Source organism: Crocuta crocuta, unplaced genomic scaffold, assembly GCF_008692635.1.
Source record: "Crocuta crocuta isolate KB4526 unplaced genomic scaffold, BGI_CrCroc_1.0 scaffold376, whole genome shotgun sequence".
NCBI lineage: Eukaryota > Metazoa > Chordata > Mammalia > Carnivora > Hyaenidae > Crocuta > Crocuta crocuta.
The window spans coordinates 4176052-4203398 of NW_027527388.1; the positions used below are offsets into that span (position 1 = coordinate 4176052).

Sequence of the window (27347 nt, forward strand, 5' to 3'; positions counted from 1 at the left end):
TAGGTTTTCAACAGCTATTTTTTAATTTGGAGCCTCATTTTCTAATATAAAACAAATTAAGCTCATAGTTCCAATAATGATAACTCATAAAATAAATGTCCTACGACATTCTATTTTTTTTTCTAAATTTTTTTTTATTTCTGAGAGAGAGAGACAGCATGAGCAGGGGAGGGTCAGAGAGAGAGGGAGACACAGAAACCGAAGACAGGCTCCAGGCTCTGAGCTGGCTGTTAGCACAGAGCCCGATGTGGGGCTCAAACCCACGAACGGTGAGATCATGACCTGAGCCGAAGTCAGACGCTTAACCAACTGAGCCACCCAGGTGCCTCACGACATTGTATTTTTAAAATGGCATATTCAGTTCTAAAACACTGTGGCAAAGTAGCAAGTATATTCAAATAAAAGGTAGTATGTTATGTCTTTACATACTGATGACTCAAAGCAGTAAAATATTTTCTATAAAAACACAAACCTTTACTAGCTTTGTCTAAATGTTCCAAATCATCCACAAAAGTCAGGATATCAGGGTACTTCTCTTCACATATTTCCACCAGAAAATGAAGTAGTGTTGTTTTCTGATCTGCAGATTTCGTATCCTTTAGCTATTTAAATAGGAGAAAAATGAGAGGGAGAAAAATCAGTCAAAAATATTTTGATAATCTGTCTATTTATATTAGGTTAATATTATACCTGGTAGGTAAACAATAAATCAATTGTAAAATTAGTTAACTCTGTTTTTGAAATGCAAAGTTCTAAACACTTGAAAAGCTACTCTTTAGGTATTAAGTCATTAAGATTTGCTGAAAAGAAAGTATAAGCTTAGTCCAATCTATTATGCAATTTATTAAGCAGTAAATATGTGATAAACACTTAGGACAACAGAGCAACCTGAAAGTCTGTATAGCAGTAGTACTTAAAACAACCCCGGGCATTAGTTTTCTCTTTTAATCTAGCGCATGTTTATGAAATGCCTACTAGATACTGCAGGGGTGGAGATACAACAAATAAGACACAAAGTTCCTCAAGAAATTGCTAAGTGGGGGGGAAATACACACACAGTTACCCTGGTGTGACAAACAGTATAATAAGAATAATCACAAGGTACGTTAAGAGGACAGGACATCTGAACTGAAGTAGACAGGAAGTTGTATGGCATTAGGGAAGGGAAGGAGAAAATTCAAAAGTGCAGTATCATGAGCAGATGGAACAGCATTTTAAAAAGGCCATAGATGAGGAACAAAATGACACATCTGAGGAGTCTGAATGACTCCAAAATAAAAGTGTGTGTTGAGGAGGATGATAGAGTAGAAAGATATAAATCTGGGAAGATCAGAAAAGACCAGAAAATTGGAGGAAAGATATGCCATGCAATGGAAAGAAGATTTTGATCCTTAAGAACTGGAACTTTCTATTTTTTATTTTATTTTATTTTTTTAATGTTTATTTAATTGTGAGAGAGAGCACAAACACAAGTGGGGGAGGGGCAGAGAGAGGAGGAGACAAAATCTGAAGCAGGCTCTTCTGTCAGCACAGAGCCTGATGCGGGGCTCCAACCCACAAACCATGAGATCATGACCTGAACTGAATTCAGATGCTTAATCGACTGAGCCACTCAGGTGCCCCAGAACTAGGAGTTTTTAAACTGGGTAGGTGATGACCAGATCTGCAGTTTAGAAAGTTCCCTCTAGTGCCGTATGGATAAAAAGCAAAGGTAAGAACAGAAGCAGAAGAAGGCCTGAGCGGAGCGGAGGCAGGGCCTTGGGGATGGAGATAACAGGAAGTGGGGGAGGGGTGGGCACGGAGACCCAGGTGTTGCCATTAATTGGAGTAAACAGAAAGACAAGACTCAGGTGGGGTGGGCAAAGAGAGACCAGTTTTAGTTCTGGGCAGGTTGAATTTGAAGCTTTTAAGTGACATCCAAGTCAAAATGCCCACCAAGGATGTAGACTGATCCAGGTGTAAAACAATGCTTCTCAACCTTTTTTTTGTCTTTTGTTATTGCTGGCTAAGGAGGATTTTTAGGCATTTTTCTTAATCGTTTGCACCTATGAAATTTTAAAATCATCCATATTCTGTATATCTGTTTATGTACTGTATGTACATCTATGCTTTGCACATATAAACAGCAAGATGATACTTTTGCTTCCCATGAACCAATTTTCTATCCCTTGAGGGTGGATAAACTCCGGGGCCAGAACTCAGAGGTCTAGGTCACCAGGTTTTAAGTCCTTAGTCCCCAGAGCTAAACAGTTGATCAAATGAATCCAAACCAGTACACAGAATGAAAGGAACCAGGACAGAGGCTTGAAGAGAAGACTAGAATACACAATTCTAATCTGAAATGGCCAAGGAATGCAACCAGAAGGGAGAAGTAATGAACATAAAACATAAAAACATAAAAAAATAAAACATAAAAGAATAAACAGAAACCAACTCAGGTTTTGTGTAGTAACCGGGGATGGGGTCTTAAGTGTGAACAGAAAGCAAATACTTACATAACCTGGCAGTGCTCCCTATAGCGGGGTAATCATTCAGAGCCGATATAGACGAAAGAGGAAGAATCATTTCTTTTGTACAAAGATTTAATTTAAGAGATAGAAATTCTCGGTATACCTAGCTGTGGACCGGCCTGTTTACTTACTTCCTTGCCAACAATTTCAAATAGGAGTGGGTGTGTGTGTACTTTTTAAAAATTCTACATACTAAATATCATATCACCATCAGACAAGGATCAAATAACAATAACTGATAGCGGAATTATGAGAGATACACTGTACCATCACAGATGGTAAAACACATTACTTATTAGTACAAAAGATATCTTATTACTGGAAATACAGTTACCCTCCCACACAACCTGAGTTTCATATCATTCGTGATAGATTTAAATGTTATGTTGGCCTATTCAACATGGAAACCAAAAGTATGACTCCTCAAGTATGGCACCTTAAAAACTGATAGAACACAATCCATTATTTGATACCTTTTAAAAGGCACATAGACCACAACATCCATCTGAGTGTTTTAAAAAGTATACCTCAAAAAAAAGATTTGACTAACTACCTAGATTAATTGCCACTAACATGTGTAGATGACCTGGGCTAAGCAGTGCCTTTAACTAGTTACATGGTCACTGATAAGTTACTAGAACTCAGTTTTCACACAGGTAAAATAAGAATATGGGATTGGACAGAAAAAGGAGACTCCAAATTCACTTTCCACTCCAAAAGTATTAAGTATACATTATGATGGTCTCAAGTGTTGATAGACAGCAAAATCTAATTTTAAAAATACTAAAATAAGGGTGCCTGGGTGGCTCAGTCGATTAAGCGTCCGACTCTTGATTTCAGCTCAGGTCATGATCTCATGGTTCTTGAGATTAAGCCCCATGTCCGGCTCTGTGCTTACAGTGTGCGGAGCCTGCCTAGGATTCTCTCTCTCCTTCTCTCTCTGTCCTCCCCCCTCCCCCATTCTCTCTTTCTCTCTCAAAATAAATAAACTTAAAATATATTAGAATAAAAATAAAGAAACCTAGTTGTAATCTGAGTTCACAGGTTACTTCTGCATGCTAAGGGCAGTTAGAATCTCAGTTTGTTTTCACCTATATTGAGAATGCCAATCGGATTTATTAAATTACCTTTCAATCCGTAATTTCCTTCATACTATCATGGTTAATGGATAAGGCCAGAGTAAAAGTAGCAAACTTTCAAAAATAATTTTTCTCTCATACAACCAAGACGTAGCATAAAAGCTGTCTTTTTTAAAACACCTTAATAATAAAGTCTTCTCTCCCACACACCTCTCCCCCACCCTCCCTGTGACGGCAATGACTTCCTCGGACATAGCAACCCTTCTGTGGACTCTCAGCTCCCCACAGCTGCTGGTTACACCCCTCCTTCACCATGTTCCTTTTCTGTGAAACTAGATACATGGCCTGTGTGGAATGTTGAATAGCACAAGCATCATCTACCTCTATAATTTGTAAAGCCTGCAAAGTGCTCTCCAGTGGTATATATGATGCAACTAAACAGCCAGCCACTGCTAGACTTAATGTATGAAGAAATCTCTATGATCTAACAACAACCAATGGGATCAATCTCGATCCTTATTCATGAGCAATAAAAATTCAGAATTAGAATTCTGGAATATAGTTTATAGCATCTACCAGTTTCGTAAACGTGAAGTATACAAGTCAATCAAAAATTCAGGTTGTTGAGAGACCATCACAGAGCTAGACGCTAATTTATGGAGCAGAGTGCTCTTCAGGCTAGATTACTGAAAACATCAACTGCTTACTAGGTAGCATACTGGTAACGGTCTAATATCCAAAAGTATATCCACTGAATAGCAAATGGAAGCAAAATTCTCCCATCCTTTTAGAATCTGTGTTTAGCAATCAAAAGACCAAAATAAAATAAAATAAAATTTCCAAATGAATAAATTTGAAAGTACACCTAATAAATGATAAGTTCAGATAAGAAACAAGGATGGCAACTCTTTGCTGGTAACATATGGTGTCTCATTTACAAACCGCTATGTGGCTTTAAATGCCAGAGTGTAGAATCTTCTTTCAGGTCCTAACATTCTCATGAAAAAGTACACAAAGTTATTCTTCCTGCCTCAGTTACTCTATTCTCTCCCCTACCTCCCCCCAAATCACTTTATAAAAAAGGATGAAAAAAGGGCACCTTCCAGAAGCATAAATGTGCAAAATACTTATCAAAGTCTTTTTACTCACTTGCTCAATTTTTTTTCACTTTTTGATAAACATGAACAAAAGGGGCACATTTTATTTCCACTAATTACTCCTATCATACACAATCGGTGACTGAGCTAGAAGAATAAGAAAAGCTTGGGGGATGGTGCTAATTTTGTTGGAGAGAAAGAACAATTCGCTTGAGCGCACTTTGTAATGCTAACTCTTGGAAAGAAAATGAAGCTAAAATATTTGCTTTAAAAATTCGTTTAGGTTTAAAAACTATGCTTTATTTAAATTTTAACAGACATTGCTTGACAGGCTTCCTTTTGTTTTATTGCCAAGAGATGTAGCTTACTGATGAGTAATCATCACTGTTAAGTAGAATTTCTTATTTGTGTATTGTTTGAGGTACATTTAATGCAGCATGGATGTCAAATAAACAAAAAGATGGATGGAGTTTCTTCAACTGCTCTGTTCATTCCAGACAAAATAATGTTAAAAGAAGATCCTGTAATAAATCATGGCCTACTTGTCACTCTGGAGTAGAATTCCTTTGTAGCTACAATGCAATGTTTTGGAATATTTTTAAGCTATTCAGCACAAATTTGGATGACATTTAAAGTATACTCCATTGTTTTAATCACAAGAAAAATTCCTAAAATAAAAACTTAGTATCCTTTTGGTGATCCTCAGAATCCAAAGGTCCCCCACTCTTTGACTAATGATACTTAAATCATAATATTGCCACATTATTAGCTCTACTCATTATTATGTTTCTATTACGTATGTGATACGTATCAAAATAGCACTAATTCTCTGGATGTTGGAGACAGTGCTGAACACCATTAAAATGACAAAATTACGAGAATCTGTAATTGCCCCATGAACATTCTAGAAGACCCTAACTTGTGAATGGCAATTAGTATGATTAATATTGGAAATAGTATTAATAATCAGTTTTTATTAGATATATTAATAATAACCAATATTAATATTAATGCCAGTCATATAAATACCACTGATATTATCATAGCAGCAGCTCTTATGTGGCACTTATCCTGAGACCAGAACTAGTCAAAAAAAGATATATTGTAGTCCTTAAAACACACAATGCCTTTTAGGAGAAACTAGTATTAGACACATTTCTGAGGAGGAGGGAAAAGACTGAAGAGATCGTGTAGCATACACCAGATCACAGAGCTACTATCTGATAAAGCCAAGTTTTGAACTTATGTCTGTGTGAATCCAAAGTTCTTAACTATTACAAAATACAGTTCCTCTACAAAAATCTTTATGTGTCAAAATAAACAAATTTCTCAAAACCACCGTGGACAAAAATGCGGTAGGACAACAAAAAAATAAACACAATTTAAAATACTGACGCCCTCTAAGCTGCTAATTCTAGCCTGGAAAGCCTCTAAAAACAGACACCTGCTACCTTGAGGTCATTTCTAGTTCTGAGAGCAGGACATTCTTTCTAGTGTTGTATCTATAAATTTAATAAAATGTCATTTAAATCTTATCAAACACCAAGTCTTTCAACATTGCTAATAGATTAGTGCTGACAAAGTATTATTGGCATATGTTTAGATGAAAAGACAGCTGTTAAGTTTAACCTTTAAGAGACTTGAACAAATATACATACGAACATCATATTCCATCTTAAATACTATGCAGAAGAAAGTGATTTGTGAACATATGAAATCGTATCTCTATATAGAAGTTAAAGGTATTCACGTGAAAATAGATGTGTAAACACATACTATCAAAGAATATATCATATTTTCTTAGATAAGGTCAATGTGCCAGTAAAAATTCACTTGTGAAAACCATAATTATATAATGAATAATTTTTTGATATGTGTAGAACTACATTAAAAAAATAATTACCATGCTGATTAATTTTTTTAAAAGATTGGTTATCTCCCTACAATGGAAATAAGAATCTTTATTTAAATAAAATAAGATGCATAACATCATTTAGGTCACTGCCATGACTATTAATACCTATAATAAAACTTTCAAAATGATTTTAAAGTAGAGATCAATTGATATTAGGTAAAAAAGATATTAAACAAATAATTTATGATATTCATACATAAAAACAATTTATATTTATGGTGCAATTTTCATTTTAAAATGGGAGTTTAAACATTAAATAAGAAAATGCTTTTATAATGTGGATTTCTATAATTATAAGCTAGTTTCTTTCATAACCCCCCCCTACTTTTCCTGAATTATGTTTTTAATTTATTTCCTTTGGATTTTAGCAACTACAAAAACTGCAGAGTTCAAAGAATTTTTGCACTGTAGTAAAAATTTTAGCTTATTACATTATCTACTGTTTTGTTCGATATTCTATTTATTTGTATAGCCTCCTTATCCCCAAGACATTTAAAACAGCTCAGTGTTCTTTAATTAATATAAATTGATCAAATACATAAATTTTAAATTAAATGCTCTACCTTTATTTTTAAATACTAGATTTTTTTTTTAAAGCAGCCTCAACTGTATAGAAAAAAATGAGCAGAAAATACAGAGATCTCATATACCCCCTCCATCCAAACTTCCCTGTTACTAACATTGTACATTGGTGTGGTACATTGTCACATTATTATTAACTTAAGATCCACTGTTTACATTAGGGTTCACTCTGCTTTCTACAGTTGTATGGGGTTTGATAATGCATAATATCATGTATATACAATTACACTGTCATACAGAAGGGTTTCACCCACCCAACCCAAAATGTGCTCTTCCTACTCATCTCTTCCGTCTTCCGTCTCTAACACAACCCCCAACAACCACTGATCTTTTTACTATTTCTATAATTTTCTCTCTTCCAAAAAGTCATATAGTTGGAATCATCCAGTATGTAGTCTTTTCAAATTGGCTTCTTTCACTTAATAATATGAATTTAAGTTTCCTCCAAATCTTCTCTTGGCTTGGAGATCATTTATTTTTATCACTGAATAGTATTCTATTGTACGGAGGCCTCACACTTTGTTTATCCATTCACCTACTGAAGGACATGTTAGTTATTTCCAAATATTGGCAATTACAAGTAAAGCTGCTATAAAGATTTGTGTACACGGCTTCAGCTCCTTTGAATAAGTAAGAGTGTGACCACTGAATGCTAAATTTATGTTTAACTTGGTTACTGCTCAACAGTCTTCCAACATAGACAAACCGTTTTTGCATTTCCTCGCTTTGTACTACATCTTTGCCAGGATTTGGTTCTGCCAGCGCACCAGATTTTAGCCATTCGAATAGGTGTGTATGTTGTCTCCTTGTTTCAGCTTGCAATTTTCTACTGACTATGATGTTGGCTATCTGTCCATACATTTACTTGCCATTCTTTGGTGATGTGTCTGGTCAGGTCTTTTGACCATTTGTTAATTGTTTTCTTATTGAATTTCAAGACATATTTCTATATTTTGGATAGAAGTCCTTTATCAGATATGTATTTTGCAAGGATTTTCTCCCAGTCTGTGGTTTTTCTTCTCCTTTTTTTAAGTATATTTTTAAGTTTGTTTATTTTGAGAAAGAGATAGAGAGGGAGACAGAAAAGAGCAGAAAGAGAGGAGGAGACAGAAAATCCCAAGCAGTCTCTGCCAGCATGGAGGCCTACATGGGGCTTGACCTCATGAACCATGAGATCATGACCTGAGCTGAAATCAAGAATGAGATAGATGTTTAACTGATTTAGCCACACAGGCACTGCCGTCTTCTCTCTTAAAAGGGTTTTTGCAGAGTTTTCCATTTTGATGAAATCCAACTTCCCAAAATTTTTCTTTCAAGGATCATGCTTTTGGTACTGTATCTAAAAAGTTATTGACAAAACCAAAGTCACCTGGATTTTCTCTGATCTAAAAACTGTACAGGTTTGCATTTAACATGTGGGCCTATGTCCAACTTGAATTATTTTTTATGAAAGGCCTCAGGTCTGTATGGGGATAATGGGTTTTGTTTGTTTTTAGCACATTTATGTACAGTTGTTCCAGCACTACTTCTTCAAAAGACTGTTATTTCAAGGCGCCTGGATGGCTCAGTCGGTTAAGCCTCGGACTTTGGCTCTCAGGTCATGATCTCGCGGTTCCTGAGTTCAAAGCCCACATCAGGCTCTGTGCTGACACCTCAGAGCCTGGAGCCTGCTTTGGATTCTGTGAACCCCATCTCTCTCTCTCTCTCTCTCTCTCTCTCTGCTCCTACTCCACTTGTGCTCTGTCTCTCTCCCTCTCTCTCTCAAAAAGAAATAAACTTCAGGACGCCTGGGTGGCTCTGTCAGTTGAGTGTCCGACTTCAGCTCCGGTCATGATATTGCAGCTTGTGAGTTTGAGTCCCATATGGGGCTCTGTGCTGACACCTCAGAGCCTGGAGCCTGCTTCGGGTTCTGGGTCTCCCTCTCTCTCTGCTCTTCCCCTGTTCATGCCCTGTCTCTCCCTCTATCCTTCAAAAAAAAAAAAAAAGAAAAAATCAAAAACATTTTTTAAAAAAGGCTGTTATTTCTCCATTGAATCGCCTTTGTTTCCTTGTCAAAGATTTGACTATATTTATGGTGAGTTATTTCTGGACTCTATATTCTGCTTCATTGATTTTTTTTTTAAACCAATAGTAGAATATTTTGATGACTGCAGCTTTGTGAGTCTTAAAGTTCAGGAGTATCAGTCCTCTGACTCTTCCTCTTCAGTGTTGTGTTGACTATTCTGGGTCTTTTACATATCTATATAGCCTTTAGAATCAGTTTGTCAATATTCACAAAATAGCTTGCTAGGATTTTGATTAGGAATGCATGGAATCTATCAAGTTGGGAAGAAGAAATGTCTAAATGATATTGAACATTCTCTTCCCTTGACATGAAACATCCAATTCTTTATTAGCTCTTTTTCGATTTCATCAGTCTTACAGTTTTTCTCATATGAATCTTGTACCTATTTTAAATACTACTCTTTTGTGTATTAACATAAATGATATCGTTTTTTCTTTAAGTTCCAACTCTTCATTGTTGGTTTTTGGAAAGTGATTAACTTTTTTATGTCAACCTCATATCCTGAGAATTTGCTATAATCACTTATTAGTTCTAGGAGGTAGGTAGGTAGGTAGGTAGGTATGTATGTATGTGTGTGTGTGTATATATATATATATATTTTTTTTTTTCTTCTTCTTCTTCTTCTTCTTGGTTTTGGTCAATTTGGGGGGATTTTCTACATAGGCAAACGTTTCACCTAAGAACAAAGACACTTTTATTTATTCCTTTTCAATCTATACAACTTCCATTTCATTTTCTTGTCTTACTGCATTAGCTAAGACTTCCAATACAATGTTAAATAAGAAGGGTGACCAGGTGGGTGGCTGATTTTAGCTCAGATCATGATCTCACAATTCGCCAAGTTCAAGCCCCACATCAGGCTCTGTGCTGACAGTGTGGAGTCTGCTTGGGATTCTCTCTCCTTCTCTCTGCCCCTCCCACTCACTCTAATAAATTAAAAAAGAGAATTCTGAGCAAAGAAAAGGACATCCTTTTCTTTTCCCAATGTTAGAAGGAAAACATTCAGTTTCTTACCATTAAGTACAATGCTAGCTGTGGTTTTTGTAGATCTTCTTTATCAACTTGAGGAAGTCCCCCTCTATGTATCTAGTTTGAGTGTTTTATATGAATGAGTGTTGGATTTTATTAAATACATTTTCTGCATATATTAACATGATCAAATGATTTTTTTTCTTTGCCCCGTGGATGTAATGGATCCTATTTATTAACTGATTTTCAATTGTTTAACCAGCCTCCCCTACCTGTAATGAATTCCACTTGGTTCTAGTATTTCTTTTTTAAACATTATTGGTTTGGCTTATAGCATTTTGCTGAAAATTTTTGCATCTGTTTTTATGAAGGATACTGGCCAATAATTTTCCCTTCCTGTAATGTCTCTGGCTTGAGTGTACACCCATTTTTATTAATGTACTCCCCACCTCTGCTACCTAAGAACAAATGTTGACAAATACCACTGTCTAACTGCAGAGATAATAATCCTGCACATTTTGCTTCTATTCTAAAAATGTAATAACAATGCAAACCCTTGACAAAAAAGAGATAAACAATAAATTTCCTCGACTATCAGGAATGTAGCATCTTATTCAATTTTTCATTTTTCATTCTGAAAATGCACAAAAGTAGGAGACTAAAGTAAAGGAGGGACGGCTGCGAAGTTTGATCATGGGGGCTACCTCTGATGGATAGGAGGCTGTCTATAAGCATGGTGTAAGGACAATTCTGAAACTATGTGTTGGGGGGAAAGGAAATTTGATAGATTAGCAATGCTTTTCATGAAAATGGTGAGATGATAGCACACAAGCAGCGTATTTGCTGATCATGAGTAAAGCCACTCTCATTCTAGTAAAAGAATATTTCTAATTTACAACACTTAATAGGAGTTGAAAAAAACAAAGATAATATGAATAAAATTCATCAAAAACATTATTTAGTAAAACCAATGAAATATTTCTTGGAAAATGCTATTATTGATTACATGTGTTACTGGATGAATCAAAGGGGTTAAGAATCCTAGACAGCTTCACGTTGCTTTGGAAGTCAATATTTCAGTGACTTAATTGGCTGGATGTAAAATAAGAATGGCATTTGTTATCTGCAAGTCTTTGGCCCAAAACTGCTTTACTTTCAAAGTCTGCCAAAATTCACTGGTGTGATTTTGCCAAGGCGATAAAGAATAAAAACCCCTCTAAAATCCTTCTAAAACACAATGTAGATGGAACAATGGATTTCTTTGGCAGAGGTCTTTCTTCAAAATACCTTCACAGAGTGAAGGAAAAGGGGATATAGGAGAAGCAAAATTTCACACAAAAAGCGTCACAGAATTATCTGATCTGAGTCTAACAGGTGACAGGCAGACTTATTTGTCTCCTGCTTTTTATAATGACTGAAATTCTATCTGTACAAGGTAAAGCCCTGCAAAATAACTCAGGACACTGGCCATCAACTTATTTCAGTTCTGCCGTGTGCCTGAGATTCACACTCTACCCACTCTTTTTCTTCAGTCTCAGAGTAGTGTTGAGCTTGGCATGAAAAAAAAAAAGCAGTTTTTGGAAATATTTCCACCACTCCTTCTTAACTGAAGATGTAGACCTGTTTCTTTTTTTGTTTTTGTTCTTGTATTGGTTGGGTTTTGCTTTTGTATGTTTGATTCTTGGCCGGTTCCACACCACCAACCAAGATTTTCCATTCTGGGATAAATCAGGGCAGAAGACAAAACGATTCTCAGTTTAGTTTGTGCATTAAAATCACCCAGCAGACCTCTAAGAAGCCACTAATCAAGATCCACATCCATGCAGGCAGAAGTAACTGATCCAGTGTGCGGCTGACGCATCAGCATCTCTTAACAGGTACTCCTGGTTGACAGTCAATATCCTCCAAGAAGAACTGTTCACAATTTCAAGAAATCACTCACTAGAGTTGGTGGAGGCATTAAGCAAAAAGGAAATTAAACAGCTGGGTTTTGTACTGTTTTGTGTTTCCTCCTCCAAAAATCTTCCTCATCACAGTTTTGGTCAGCTTTATTTTACTTTTGGTTAGCCTGCGCTTATGAAGAATGTATAGGATATCAGATAGAAATTTCATACTGAAATGAACAACAAAAAAAAGTCTTTTAAATGGACAAAAATCAAAATCAAGAGAGGAGGCGAAAACCACTCTTGCCCGCTGCTTCCCAACCCTTTAACACATAACTTCCAACCCCCCATAACTCGTACTGCTACATGTCCTTTGAGGACTTCACCTTTGAGGTGAACTCATTGTACACTCTACTGCCAATGAGAAGAGAGAAGTTTTCCTACAAAGTGATAATACTGATCAATTTATAATGGAATCAGCAATTACTTGTTTCTGTGATTTCCCCCCTAAAATGAGCATCAACACCAACAAAAGTAAGTTATTACAGTTTGTAAACTCTTCCAAAATTTGTTATCTACTATCCCGATACAATGTAATTACTTAGAACAAAGAGCCGTATTTTATAACTACATTATCCAGTTGTACTGATTGGGATAATTTGTTACTGGAAATTACTTATCACTAGACATCAGGAAATATTAAAACACATGTTATAGCCACAGTGTATGGATTGATAACATCTGCTTTTTAAACTTACAAGTTAAAAATCCTCTCATAGATTTTAAGATAGTGTTAAACTCTGATGATTAGGTCAACTCATTCTTTTGCTAGAACACTGATCTACTTGGAGAAAGAAGAAAAAAAATTCCTTTGCATTACCAATAGGTTCTCGAAGAAAATTAACTTCAACACTAACCACATATAAATGTTTTCTAGGTGGCCATTTTGGTGAGGCAATCAACTCCCATTTACTGATGGAATTTCTAAGGATATGGATTTGCATTTAATCAACAGCAGGTCCTGAAAAAAGAATATAATCTCCAATTGCATATTACCCAATTTTTATCTAAAGTCTAGCAATATCTTTGGAGGACTTTATGAATGACAAGAAGTCCATCCATTCTTTTATATATTCTCAAGTTTATCCTTTTAAATAGTTAAGCCATCTGAAAGCAAGGTATTTATAGCATTTTACTTACACCAGAAATAGCATTATGTTTGTATCTTACCATGAAGGTTCCCGGGGAGTGTCAGACCCCAAGAGGCTCTGGTCCACACTTGTAGGAAAAGAAAAGGGTTGAGAGGAGAGAGAGATGGTTCTAAAAGAAAGATCTTAAAGTAACTGATTCTTTCATTGCCTGTTTTAAAGAATACAGCTCAACGTCATATGTTTCTTTTATAACAATACACATGCAAATTTTCTGGTGAAGTTCAGTTTCAGCGAAGGAGGAGGAACCTCTATCATCAGTTCCCGAAAAGTTTTGTGACCATGCCTGCACTTCCACCAGAAAGCCTCAAACCTAAAAATCTGCCTTTTCATTTATATCTTAAGAGAAACTTACTTATGTTTACTTTGTTTCTCCTATTTTACTTTTATATTTATTTAACAGGGGCCACATCAAATCTTTAGGATAAAAAAAAAAAAAGCACACAATCCTTTTCCTTGGAACTCAGAACTATTATATTTAGCTACCTCAACTATAAATGTATACAAAGATTACTATACCCCTAGAATTAAACTACAATGTGTATAGATTTCACAATTCATGTATTTCTAAAGGATGAAAAGTTAACAATTTAATATGAATTCCATATACTTTTCATTTTAGAGCTAAGTTTATAAAGGATACTTAAAAGTAAAACTTTTAAATATAGAATATTAGATGTCATATAATTACCCAGCATGTTTTAAAAGATTAAAATATTACCCTGTCTTTCTACTGTCAAATACATATGGAATTCCTTTTATGGGGGCTTATCACCAAACCAAATGCTTTCTACTCAGTGTGAAAATTCAATCACAATTGTCAGAGATCAAGCTGCTACTTCTGATAACAAACATGATGAGATATCAGCTTGTTCAATATATGCTTTCAACTTGACATGTAGGCTAATAAAAAACATAAAGTTGTAGTATTTATTTTGTTTCTTGCACAACAGAAGGCTCCTAAGAGGGATGATCAAAATATCTAGTATCACTTACTGAAAATACAGTCAGCTCTTATCTGGAGACAGATTAACTGGTTTACAGATTAACTATAGTAAAATAATAGCAGCACACATTGCTTTTGTAAAGGATTTTTAAATTACGATGCACCAGCCGCTATCTATCAGTATGAGAGGATGTCTACTCTTAACTACGTAAAAGGTACAACTTTGTGTCCATGTTGTCTGTTGCATTCTCATTTATTGAGTATTTGCTATGCACCAGGCACTGTATTAGGCTATTCTCCTTCATCACTCAGACCTCATCTCTTGTCAACAGCTCCCTTGCGAGGAAGTGTATGAGGAGTCGCTGTAGTTCTGAGATGCAAACTCGAGAGAGGAAAAGACCCTTAGCAGTAAGAAAGAAACTCCAGCTGATTTGTAGGTGTAAACTTCTCCCCAATTTTGCTCTTTATCCTGGTTTTCTTCCTTTCTCTGGGAAAGCCTGCATCTGCTTGCCTCCTTGCCCTTCCACCTCCAAGTTCATTATCAACACGCCACAGTTCCCTAGATATGCCTTAAATGTGCACACTCCCCTTCTCCCGCCCCTTCCATCCTGCCTTTTGCCTTTTGCATTTTGCCACTACCTTAGCTTGCACTTCCATTGTCCCAAAGTACTGTCCCTAATTCATAATGGACAAATTTTTGCTAAATAATTAAGGCAGCATCCATCAGATTCCCTTCAAGACCCTGAGGCAAACAAGGGTTAGGAAACACTAAAAATAGCCTGAACTCAATCACCGTTGAGCAACCACTTCACACATGTCAGTAGCAAGGAGTTATCTTTGACCTCTCTTGTTTTTCCTTCATCTTCCCTATCTACCTTCTCAGCTTGAGCTCCTCAGTCCAGTCCCCTAGGTCACGTGCTACATAAAGGTCAGTCAGTCACAGAGCCCCTCCCAGCTATAACCCTCTACCCCAGTGCTGTCTAGACTTTTCTCCAGTGATGGAAAATGAGCTAGATCTATGCCGTCAACACGTACGGACACTCATTCGCTAAACATGGCTAGTGTGACTGAGGCATAATTTTATTCAAATTTTACTTAATTTAAATGTAAATAGCCACATGTGGCTAAGGGTGACAGTACTGGACAGCGTAGCTTAACTTTCTTCCATACTGCTATTAGAATTATGTCCCCATAAGACATCTCTGGTAACGTCACTTGTCCTAAGAACTAACAGGTCTCCATAAATCTTCACCATTAAGGAATGGTGCTGAAGGTGCTTTTCAATCTAGACCAATTTACTCTTTCGTTTGCATGTTCTCCACTCCTTTCCCGTCTAGGCTTCAGATCACTGGGTTCACTCACATATGCCGTGACATGATCCTTCATGTAAACTGATGGCTTTAGCTTAGAAAGCCTTTTCCTCTCAGGGAACATCCACTCATACTTCGGGACTCAGCTCCAATTCCTGTTCTTCTCCAAAGGCTTAACTCTCCTCCCTTAACTCTCTCAACTCTGTTGCCATAACTTTTTGTATACAACTCTATTAAAAAAATTAATAATAATTAATGGTGAAAAATAGAGGTTCCATGAGTGCCAGGTAAATAATTACATCCATTCAATGAGATGACCAGGTCAAGCATTTGGCGCAGGAATAAGTAAGCACGCTATAAATATGCAAAGTCTTCAATACATGTATTATGAATCGCATCTCCTGTGCTAGGGATCTTAAATGAATATATCAAGCTCAGGAACTGAAAGGGGGAAAAAGATGGAGATGGAGTGGGGCAAGCTCACAAGGTGTTGGTACCAACAGGAGGCTTGGGTCAGGAACACTGTATAGGACAAAGCACTGAGAGATCAACTACTCAAGCAGACCCACTGCTAAAACTGAACTTGCTTCTCACCCTCCCTATCTAACTGGCAATAGCAACGATGGTTTCTCCTGCTACCCTAAAGCACAGTGTTCCCACGAAACCTTTCATTTGGCCTTTAAGCCAAATGGCGTAAAGCAAAGAAGCAATCCCCATTCCGTAAAAGCAAAAATCCTCTCCGGATTTCAGTTTGAAAAGAGGTACATGCTAATGTAGGTCTTTCGGAAAAAATGAAGTGGCGTAAAGCAAACTTCTGAGTAGCGGGGAAAACCAGTCATCGAATTCCTTAATCAGGTGGTATAGATGTTAGCAGGCCAAGAAGAAAAGAAAGCTTGTCTTGTGATGTGTAACAAGAAGAATTTGTTGTAAGCAGATCAATAAAGCACTATTGCTATGGCCCACTTCTTAGGAAAGAGCTCTGTTACATAAAACAGTGAATATATTTGCTGTAAAGATATTTAAGCTGTGGAAGAGCCCAGGAGGGGAAAAAACAACAACTGTAAATTTACTCAATTTTCACATCCTTTAAAATTATATTTAGATAGAAACATTTCAAAATCATCAATGACATCTGGGGTATGCCTGTCTATTCCTAATAAAAGGATTTTCCCCCTTTACATAGAGCAGTCTCTTTTCTCCCTTTAGTCAGTTGCAAAAACAAAACAAAAAAACCCACACAGAACTATTTAAACAGTTAAAAGTAAAAACTGAAGCGACAATCCTAAGCAATTCTCAGTACGTATATACCCCCATTTACAGGCACCTGAATTGAATACTAGATTTAAATATTTTGATGTTCCATTTCATTAGTTTGGGAAAGCACAGGTTTATGACATAATTCTGTTATTAAACAAAATCCTCCAGTTGGATTTGCAGATCAGAGAAAATTAATATTTGGATTTAGCTCAGAGGTTGAGTAAATTAAGCTCAGTTCACTCTGGGTTGTGGGTTCATGGTTTGGTTCAAATTCATGATAATGAGCACATCCAAACAAAAATATTTAAATAATGTAATCAGGGCTGACATTCAAGAATAAGTGTTCAGGCAAATATGTGTTTTTAAAAAAACAGACTCACTTTACAGAGAGAGCTAAGGTTAAATCCGAAGGTTTGAGCATTCCGGGAGCCGGCGTTCATGTAGTTTCCCATTAGTAACACAAGTTCCAGCAACTTGCTAAAGCTTTTGCTCTTCTTTAGTTCCTCGCAGGCAGTACTGACAGCCATGATGTCAGGTTTGATGTTGTTCACCTGCTCTTCAAACTGAAGCTTAAAGAGAATAGCACTGAGCCGTGGCCGTAGTCTCTTCACATTGCTCATCTGATTGAAAAGAAAATAGCAGATTTCCTTTAAAATGCATGGTATACTTTAGTACTGTACGACTGCAAGTAATCTGGGATGATTTATTGGTATGACAGTGCCGAGGAAGCAATATGTCCCTTAAAACTGATAGCAGTGAGAGAGAAAAGCCTTGCTTGTTTTTGTGAGTAATCAGGAGTCATCCCTCAAAGAAAAAATTAACAATTTAGATGCTCGGGGGGGAAAAGAAAGCTTTAATTAAATGACAAAGGTAAAGTAATAAAATACATATAATTTTTCACCAAAAGCTAAGTTTTTAAAAAGGTGACAGGGTACAGAGGCAACCAATGACAAAGCATTTCTCTCATTAATTTTTGTTCAATACTGAAAGGGTTGGGTCATGTTTAAAACATTCAGAAAGGTCTAAAGGAGGTTTGTTTTCTTCAAATAGCAACTGCTGTCGTCAGAAGCCCTGCTGACTAACAGTATGTGTTAGATGGAGGGAAAGCAAATAGGTCCCAATTTGTACTAAATTGACTTTCTTGAGAAACACAGCGAAGAAGAAGGACTCCTGACACACGCTAAATTAGCAGAGTCGCTGTTAAGGAACATGGGCGTTGCTAGAGCCAGAAACCATGCAAAGCTCCGCGTCCAGCATATGCTAAGTTAACCCTGTTTGAGACTCTGCATTCCCTTATTGGGAGTGTGGGGGATTAAAGATGTTGAAAAGAACAAAAAGGCTAGAGAGTCAAGTTCTTGCCTTAAACTTACACCCCTTTGTTCTATATCACAAGGAAGAAGAGTCATTTAATTGAAGGCTGGAGACAAAGGGCTTTTAAGCTGTGTATGAACGCTGTAACCAAATGTACTAGAGATTGAGACTAAAACACATTGATGATGCAATAATAGTAAAACTATTGAACTTCAACAACTATTATAAATACGAGCAGTGTGAGGCAAGGTCAGGAGAAAACAAACAAACAAAAACCCAACAGTGACACAACACCATAAGGTTAAAATAAGGAACAGGTCTGTTAGTCATAAAGGAAAACATAAAGAACAATGTCACACAAAGCTTATAGGATTTCTGCTCAGGAGACAGAAGACTACCTACTCATAATATAATGACTGTTGTTTAAAATTAAATAGGCCAGACAAAAGGATATTATTCTAATTTATTTGAATTATCAAATTTATTCGATTCAAAAGGATATTACAGACACTACTTTGACATAACAGCCTAGCATACTCATCTGACCAGAACTGAGCAAAAAAGAGCCCTCAGTAGATACCTCTGCGAGAGTATCTTCAGATGGACCAAATCCTTATAGTGATTGAAAAGTTTCTTAGCAAATAATTTAAATATTGAATTCACATTTAGCATTCCCCCCCAGGCACCTGATATTTTTAATGTTTAAGTGTATACAGCCAAGATTCTAAGATGTTGACTAATGTAGTTAATGATTCCCCTCTACAAAGAATTTTTTAAAAAGGTCTGAAAATTCTGAGTTCAAGAAATATGTTAAAATTCGCCTGTCTAGGGGAAATATTTTTTTCTTCCTACAAGGAAGTAAAAAGGATGGTGGGGTGCCTGGGTGGCTCAGTCGGTTGATCGTCTGACTCTTGATTTCTGCTCGTCAGGGTCTCATAGTTCATGGAACTGAGCCCCACGACAGGCTCTGTGCTAACAGTGAGGAGTCTGCTTAGGATTCCCTCTCTCCCTCTGTCTGTCCCTTCCCTGCTCATGCTCTCTTGTTGTCTCTCAAAATAAATAAACATTAAAAACCAAAAAAGTAAAAAGACTATATGCTCAAAAAAGACATAAGAACAAAACAAAAACTAACAATGGTTTATAGAATACATTTAGCATAAAATTTTAGAAAGATAAAATGAAGTCCCATTAGAATGTCAATTGTTAATGGGCATGAATCCTGCTTGGATGCTGTATGTCCAGCCACACTAAGTAGAGTCAAGCAGTGATGACTTCTCATAACGTCACTTCATGTGTCTTAAATACTCCCAAATAAACTAAATTCCCTAAATTTTTATCCTTAACCATTGCAAGTGGTATTCACCTTATATTGGGTCAACTCTGTATTCATACTCTATTACATTTAATATATCCTCTAGAATAGGAAGACAGAGGACTCACATGAGTACCCATGGTTATGGCCATTCAAAACGTGTATGATGCTCCCATGGCATGTTTTCAACCTGTGCCCTTATTCATAATACTTTGTGACTTTGCCATAAGCATGAGAAGTATCCCAAGAAAATATTAGCGTTGCAAAATTTATCAACTTTAACCTATATTGATGCACTACTTTATGCACAAAGTGAAAAAACTCTGCTTAAATGCCTAGATTAGACTTCCCCCAAATATGTTAAAGCTTTCCTGCTGACAAGCTAACCATATGTAGCCAGTATAAAGTAATTAATTTTCCTAGAAAAATATAACCTAGATTTGTATGAGTAATGAGTCTACCTGGCACTAGGGACAGGTACCTTGAAAAGATAGAGTAAGTGTATGATGTAATGCAGAAGAAAATGCTATGAATTCATGAAAAACCCTGACAAAGCAAAGTCAGGAAACCTAAATCACACCTTTGAGCAACATCTTTTAAAAGTAGATGTCCTTTCCATATTGTTCTTTCTTCCAAATTTCAAATAGGATTTTGACTAATAAAAATAAATGTATTTTAGTGAACAAAATCACTGAGCTGGAAAAGAACCTGAGAGACCACGTGGAGCTCACTCTGGTCTTGAGTCCGCTATTCAAGAGCCTACTCCGACCCTGCAGGACACATGGCTGCCGCTGTTATTTAAAAACAAAACAAAAGCCTGAGAGAACACTACCGTTCTAAGATCTAGGTCTTGGGATCTGTGAGAAGAGCAGGGTTCTTTTTGTCATTCATCAAATCAGGCTTTCCTCATACAGGATCAAGGAAAAAAGGTTTAAAAATTAGAGGATAGGTGGGTTTTTCAATTACTATTTTAAATCCTGAAGAATGTCTGCTTCTTCATTACTTCACATGATCTGTCAGGACGGGATTTGCATTGTGTTTGCTTGCTAAGGAACCTCTCGCTTGTCTGCTACAGGAGAGCCTGAATGACAAAATGGAGAGCTATGGGGCTCTAAATAACCCTCTCAATGGTAAGAAAGTCACTAAAAAGAGGAGGAGAAAGAGAAGAAACTTATGAAAGTTTAACTGTAAGATAGTTAATAATTAAGAGTGCCACGGGGGCTCAGTTGGTTAAATGTCCAACTCTTGATATTGGGTCAGGTCATGATCTCACAATTTGTGAGATGAGGCCCTGCGTCTGGCTCTGTGCTGACAGTGTGGAGCCTGCTTGGGATTCTCTCTCTCTCTCTCTCTCTCTCTCTCTCTCTCTCTCTCTCTCTCTGCATCCCCCTGCTCATGCTTGTGCACACACTCTCCATCTCAAAATAAACATTTAAAAAAGAGAGTTAAAACGAAAGTAGAACTTTCACAGAGGTATTCGTTCAACTGTTTGATACCCAGTCTTAGTAATACAAACTCACATCACCAAAATCTGACAATAGTGAGTTGTAATCTGAACATTATTCGAAAGGCACTAAAAAGAAAGTGAAAATACTTTAATGGTTATTTGAAAGCAGGGCGCAGTGTTCCTACAATCTCCCCACCTCATAATTAGAGATATTCCATGCCAGAAAAAAAAAGAAAGAAAAATAAAAAAAAGAAAAAGAAAAAAAAAACCTTTAAAGCAGTGACTGGTGAAAATCAATCAAGCAATATCCAGGAAGTCTAAGGGTAATTTTTATATCACACTTCTGTTTGTTGGCAACATTAAGTGCTGTCAGAGAAGAGACAAGTGAGATGAAAGAACTTTAGAAAATAATAAAGCAACAGGTACTGATGGGGTGCCTAAGTCCAGACTGCCACCCTTGGATAATCTGATTCTTTCCATCTGTCTTAAAGGGCAAAAAGTAGACAAAGTCCCCAGGAAGATGTCATCTTCCATCATCTCATTATAATTATGTTTTGCACATATAATTTTAATGCCATCCATTACTTTATGGGGGAAACAACAGGATCCATTAGACATTTTAATACCAACTATGTCTGACACCGTATCTGGTTCTCCTTAATTTCTTTTATAGATAAGAGATTATTCAAAACTTGCTGCATTCTTCTTCCTCACACCCCCGCCCCTCTTGCCTTCAGACTTGTGCAGGCTCACCTCAAAAGAAATCTTAGTACATGCGCAGTATCTTTGTTATGCTTCCTTAACGTCAGTATAGAACTATTTTAATCATTTATTTAACTAACACTACAAGGAACCGACTGACTGAAAAGACACTTTCGTCTTAACCGACTGGCTACTCTAAACCTTTACTTCATATATTTTGTACATATATCAGGAAAAACAGAACAAAGTTTCAGGAAGGTTAAAGGACTCCTCCAGGGTCACATGGCCAGTAGGACATGGTCCTCCAGCTAACTTGCTGCCAGTCACGTGTGCACGCCACTGGGAGCACAGTGGAAATTAATAATCATCTTAAAAACCATCCAACAGTCGATCTATGCCTACTATGTTTTCCTAGGAGTAGGAATGGACTTTCTCCACAGTAGCTGTTACATCAAACACTGGGGAGATGACCAGGCTGTGTATGGGAACTGCCTGCTGCTGTCTCAGTTTCCTTTCTTTACCCAACTGCCTCCTGCTGCGCTGAATTTTTCGTATTTTTTCCAGATTCGTGTTTGTAGTCCCCTCACACTGCACTCTCCACTCATATTTCCTTATTAGCAAATTCTTCCCTTCTCTTCTGGGAGAGGTGCAAATAAGCAAGGGGAATGTGACAAACAAAAGCATCCTTGTCAAAGACTAGAGAAAATGCCAAAGGGTTGAGGGAGGAAAGTGACATCTAAGAATGTAAATCTAACCTTAGAAAAACGTTTTGAACTTGGTTTCTTTAAATTAAACTACATTAAAAAAATACCTAACCTTTACCATTAGCTGGCCGCTATTTTCAGGATCTCCAGAATGCTCAAGAAAAAGGAATAGTTCACTTCAAGAAATGCATCAAAAACACAGCTATTTAAGCACCTTATGCCTGCCTGGACAGTGCTCAGAATACAAACAAATGTTTTGTATTTTTTTAAATCAATGTGGTCTTACGATATTACAGCTCCAAGGCTAAAATTACTTTTTAAAAGCTACACAACAGCAAAGTACATATGGTATGTTTTTTACATTTTTTCATAGGAGCAAAGCCAAGAATTATATAAAAAAATATTAAAAAGATGAAACATATATTCCTCCAGCTCGTCAAGCATCAGAAAAATGGTTATAGCCATCATATAGTCCTTTATCTTTGTTTACAAGTGCTTATCAGTTCTGGACGACTAAGGATTTCAGAGGAGGTCCAAATGAGTTCTGTCGATACTCAGATCTGTAAGTGGGAATGCTAGAGAGCGAGAGACTTCTTATTTAATTTGGCAGTCTTAGCAAATACTCTTAACACAGAAGTTTCATATCTGATGAATTAAAAGGCTGGCATAAAACCCAGAACCATTCTGGTGTCTTAAATTCATTCATGTCTGCTTCCAGACAATCCCCACCCCACCACAAGAAACCAGTGTTTTGATTTCTAACATAATAACTTAGTTTTACCTGTTCTTGAAATTTATTTTAATGAAACCTTCACTAAACACTTTTTGTGTCTTGCTTCTTTCACTGAACAAAAGGACTCTGAAATTCATATACCTGGATGTGATTCAGTATTTCGTTGTAAAAACATAGCAACATTTCTTTATCCACTTTTGTTGATGGATTTCTTGTTTTTCAGTTTGGAGCTATGTGGTGGGTTCGATTAAACAGGGAACTGGAAAAATGGTATGTCAAGTTCTAACCGCAGGTACCCGTGAATGTGACTTTATTTGGACATAAGATCTTTGCGGATACAAGTAAGGATCTCCACACGAGATCATGCTGGATTTAGGGTGGGCTCTAATTAAATGACTGATGTCATTTTAATTTTAAAAAGGAGGGGGGTAGAGAGAGAAACACACAGGAGAAGGTGATGCAATGAGGCAGCAGAGACTGGAGAGAGCCTACCAGCTAGAAAGACAAAGTCGCAGCTGTGAGCAGCTACCGCAAGTGAGAAGACAGGCATGGAACACATTCTCCCTCGAAGCCTCCAGGAGGAATCAACCTGCCAACACCTCGGTTTAGGAATTTTGGTCTCCAGAAATGTGACAGAATAAATTTGTGGTTTGAAGCCACCACAGTTGTGGACATTTGTTATTGGAGGCCTGTGGAAACTAATACAGGACGTTCTGAATATTCTTGTATGGAACCGTCTCATTTCCATTAAGTATCCAAAAAATAGAGTATAAATGTAAACTTTTCTAAGAAATGGTTAAATTGTGTTGCTAAGTGGTTTATACCCACTCAATAACCTTTTTTCTAGCTTTGCATGTTTAGGTCTATATTCCGCCCCTCATTAGTTTTTCTGTGTGGTATGATGGAGGACTGGAGATTCATTTTAGTTCCTAGGGTATCCAAAGTTTGCAGTACAGTTGGATACAAAAAAATTCCTTTCCGCCCACTGACTAGCCTTCAAGTCTCTACTGGAAGTCAGTCAACGGTATCGTTGTAGGGTTATTTCTAAACTTTCTAGAAAAAGTTTATTTGTGTATTTTTAAGCCAAAGTGTTGCTGTCTTGCTAGCACAGCAGTGCTCTGAAAAAGTCGTCCAAGTGTCTTCCTTTTCAAAACTTATTTTATCTCTTCTAGGTCCTTTGCAGGCCGTATGAATTTTTTTGTAACTTCCTGTCAATGCCTATAACAATAAAACCTGCTATATCAGGTTACTCAAAAATAAAGCTTGCTTACTTCTTTGTTTCTAATGTACAGACCTTTAATTTCTTTTTCTTTTCTTACTATTCAGGTCAAAACATGCATTGTAATGTTGAATAGAAGTTTAAGAATAGGTATCTTTGCCTAGATTCCAATTGGAAATGACAAAGCATTTAATCTTTCACCATCAGTTATGAGGAGAGTTACAGGTTTTCCATAGATGTTCTTTATCACGTTGAGGAAGTTCCTTCTATTTCTAGTTGCTAAGAGTTTTTAGTTATCATAAACTCAAATTCTAAATACTTCTCATTTCACAATTCTTTAGGTAATATGATTTTTCTCTTTTTCTGGTACTGTGGTTAAATACACTAACTAAATGGTAAGCCAAAATTATACCCCTTGGTCATGATATAGTCTTTTTATGCACTAACATATTTGATATAAAAATAGTTTGTTACTCTTTGCATATATGTTAGAGTATAATATTTTGTACTGAAATACTTTTGATTCCTGATATCTGTAATTTGAGAATTTGGTTTTGTTTTCAGTGTTTCCATTCATTCCAAGTAATTTTTTTCTTTGACTCCCAGGTAATTAAAAAGACCACACTATGCAATTTTCAAATACTGAGATATTCCATCATTATCCAATTTACTGTTAACAGAAAAACACACTCAGCAAGATTTCAATCTTTTGAACATTACAGAGATATATTTTACGCCCCACATGCCCTACTTTGGTGAATGTATCATGTGTATTTGTAAAGAATGCATATCCTAAAGTTGTTCTGAGGAAGCCCCACAAATATTAGAACAAGACCGCTGATAGAACTATCGCAATTTTCTAAGTATTTACTGTTTTTTTCCCTCCTTTTGGACTATAGTTTTTCCTAGAATTTACTGAAAAAGGGACATGATAAGGCTAGGATTAAGGAATTATCTATTTCTCCATTTAATTCATCCAGTTTGTGCTTGCTGACTGTTGATGGTGTTACTAGGAGCTTACATATTGAAGATGATTATTACTAGTAAACCACTCCTTTTCATCATTGTGTAATATCATTCTTTGTCTCTTACAATATGCGCTGCCTTGAAGTATATGTTCCCTGAAATATACGTTGCTATGCTACTTTGCTTATTGTTCTGTTTTCCATTTGTCCCTTCTGCTTTTCAACTACAAAAGCAAGAAAAAGATAAAAGAGATGTAGTCAAGCAATTTTTAGTATCCCATTTTATTCCTTCCATTGCCTTCTGAGCCTGTCTCTTTTAATTATATATTTTTTTGGTTGCTCCAAGACTAACAAAATGCATCTTAACATATCCGTCTACCTAGAGTTACAATTAGGTCAATATTGTACCTTAATATGTTTTCCTTTTTCCACATTTCACTCACATCTCACACCCCCTGAGATTCATTTCATATATGTAATGTTGTAACAGTGCAATCCATTTGTTGTACCCCATTTGTGCAATTACTAGCTTCTGCTTCGATGTACATTATAAACCCCATCCTGCAGTGTGTTCCTTTTAATTATCAATTTTAAGTAATTTATGAGAAGAGGAAACAGCTATTTACTATTTCAGGCACTCTTATTCCTTATTGTAGGTTGGGAGTTCCATCTGGTATCATTTTCCTCTGGCTTGAAGGATGACCTTTAGCATTTATTTCTTCTAGGGCAGGTCTGATGACTACAAATTCTCTCAGCTCACTAAAAATATCTTAATTTTACCCTATTTGGGGAAGGGTATCTACTAAATAGAGAATTTCAGCTTAACAGAGGGGTTTTTTTTTTTAGGTTTATTTATTTATTTTGAGAAAGAGAGGTGGGGGGCAGCGTGGAACTTGAGGTGGGGCTGGAACTCAGGAACCATGAGATCATGAACTGAGCTGAAATCTAGAGTCAAACACTTAACTGACTGAGCCACCCATGCACCCCATGGGGTTTGTTTGTTTTTCATTATTACTTCAACACTTTACATCCTTCCATTGACTTCCGCTTTCCATGATTTCTGCAGTTAGCAAAATCTCTCTTTCCCACGTGCAAGCTGTCTCCCCACCCCAATTACACCAGGTTACTTTCATAAATTTTCTCTTTATCTTTGGCTTTCAGCAGTTTGACCAGGAAGTGCCAAGGTCTTTCTCTTCTCTTTACATTATGCTGGTTCGGATATGCTGAGCTTCTGGAATCTTCCAGTTCTATTTCTCACTCAATCTGGAAGTCTTGGCCATTATTTCTTCAAATAGTTTGTCAGCCACAACCTCACTCTCTTTTCCTGTGGGGGCTCCAATTAAAATTGTTTTTGGAATGACCGGTATTTACCCACAATACTTAGGGTTCTGTTCATATTTTACATAAATGTTTTTTGCCTACATTCTTAAGATAAAATAACCACTGAGGAGCTGCCTTCAAACTCACTGACTCTTCTGCTCTCTCCAATACGCCATTAAACCTACATGCTAAATATTTCAATTCAGTGATTAAACTTTTCAGTTTGAGAATTTCCATATGGTAAATTTTCATAGTTTTCATTTCCCTGCAGAAATTTCTCAATTAAGACCATGTTGTTGTTGTTGTTGTTGTTGTTGTTGTTTAATTCCTTGAAGATAATCTCCTGTAGTTCCTTGAACATATTCATAATATCCACAAAGTCATTGCATGTGAAATCCCAAATCCGGGCCATCTTGGGTCTGGTTTGATTTTCTTTGATGATTGATCCTATTTTATTTCTCTTTACTATTTAATGTTATAATACTGCAACAACTGTTGAGCTTTAATATTCCTTGAGGAATGTTCATTCTAGTTTTAGCAGGCAAATCACTGGGTGATCACCTTAAGTTGTACAAGCTTGAGTTTACTCACTGTTACTATAGTGGTGGGAAGTAAAGGAGTTTCCCTAGCCCCTTGAACTTGGTATCCAAACTTTCTTCCCAGAGAAGGCTGCAAGACTCAATTATAGATTTCCTTAAGGTGAGTCCTGAGTAGGTACTTTTTTGTGTTGTTTAAAAAAAATTTAATATTTATTTATCATTGAGAGAGAGAAAGGGGAGGGTGGGGCAGAGAGCAAGGGAGACACAGAATCTG

General features: G+C 36.6%; 1 protein-coding gene across 1 annotated transcript in view; it reads right to left on the minus strand.

The window, feature by feature from the left end:
- The window catches only part of DIAPH3 (diaphanous related formin 3), a 500871-nt gene that overhangs the window by 211812 nt on the left and 261712 nt on the right, over window positions 1-27347 (minus strand). Inside the window, exons 22-23 of the mRNA XM_077752451.1 lie at window positions 17202-17441; window positions 473-602 (exon numbers count right to left, since the gene is read on the minus strand). Of these exons, the coding sequence (XP_077608577.1) occupies window positions 473-602; window positions 17202-17441 (370 nt within the window). The remainder of the gene's footprint in view (window positions 1-472; window positions 603-17201; window positions 17442-27347) is intronic.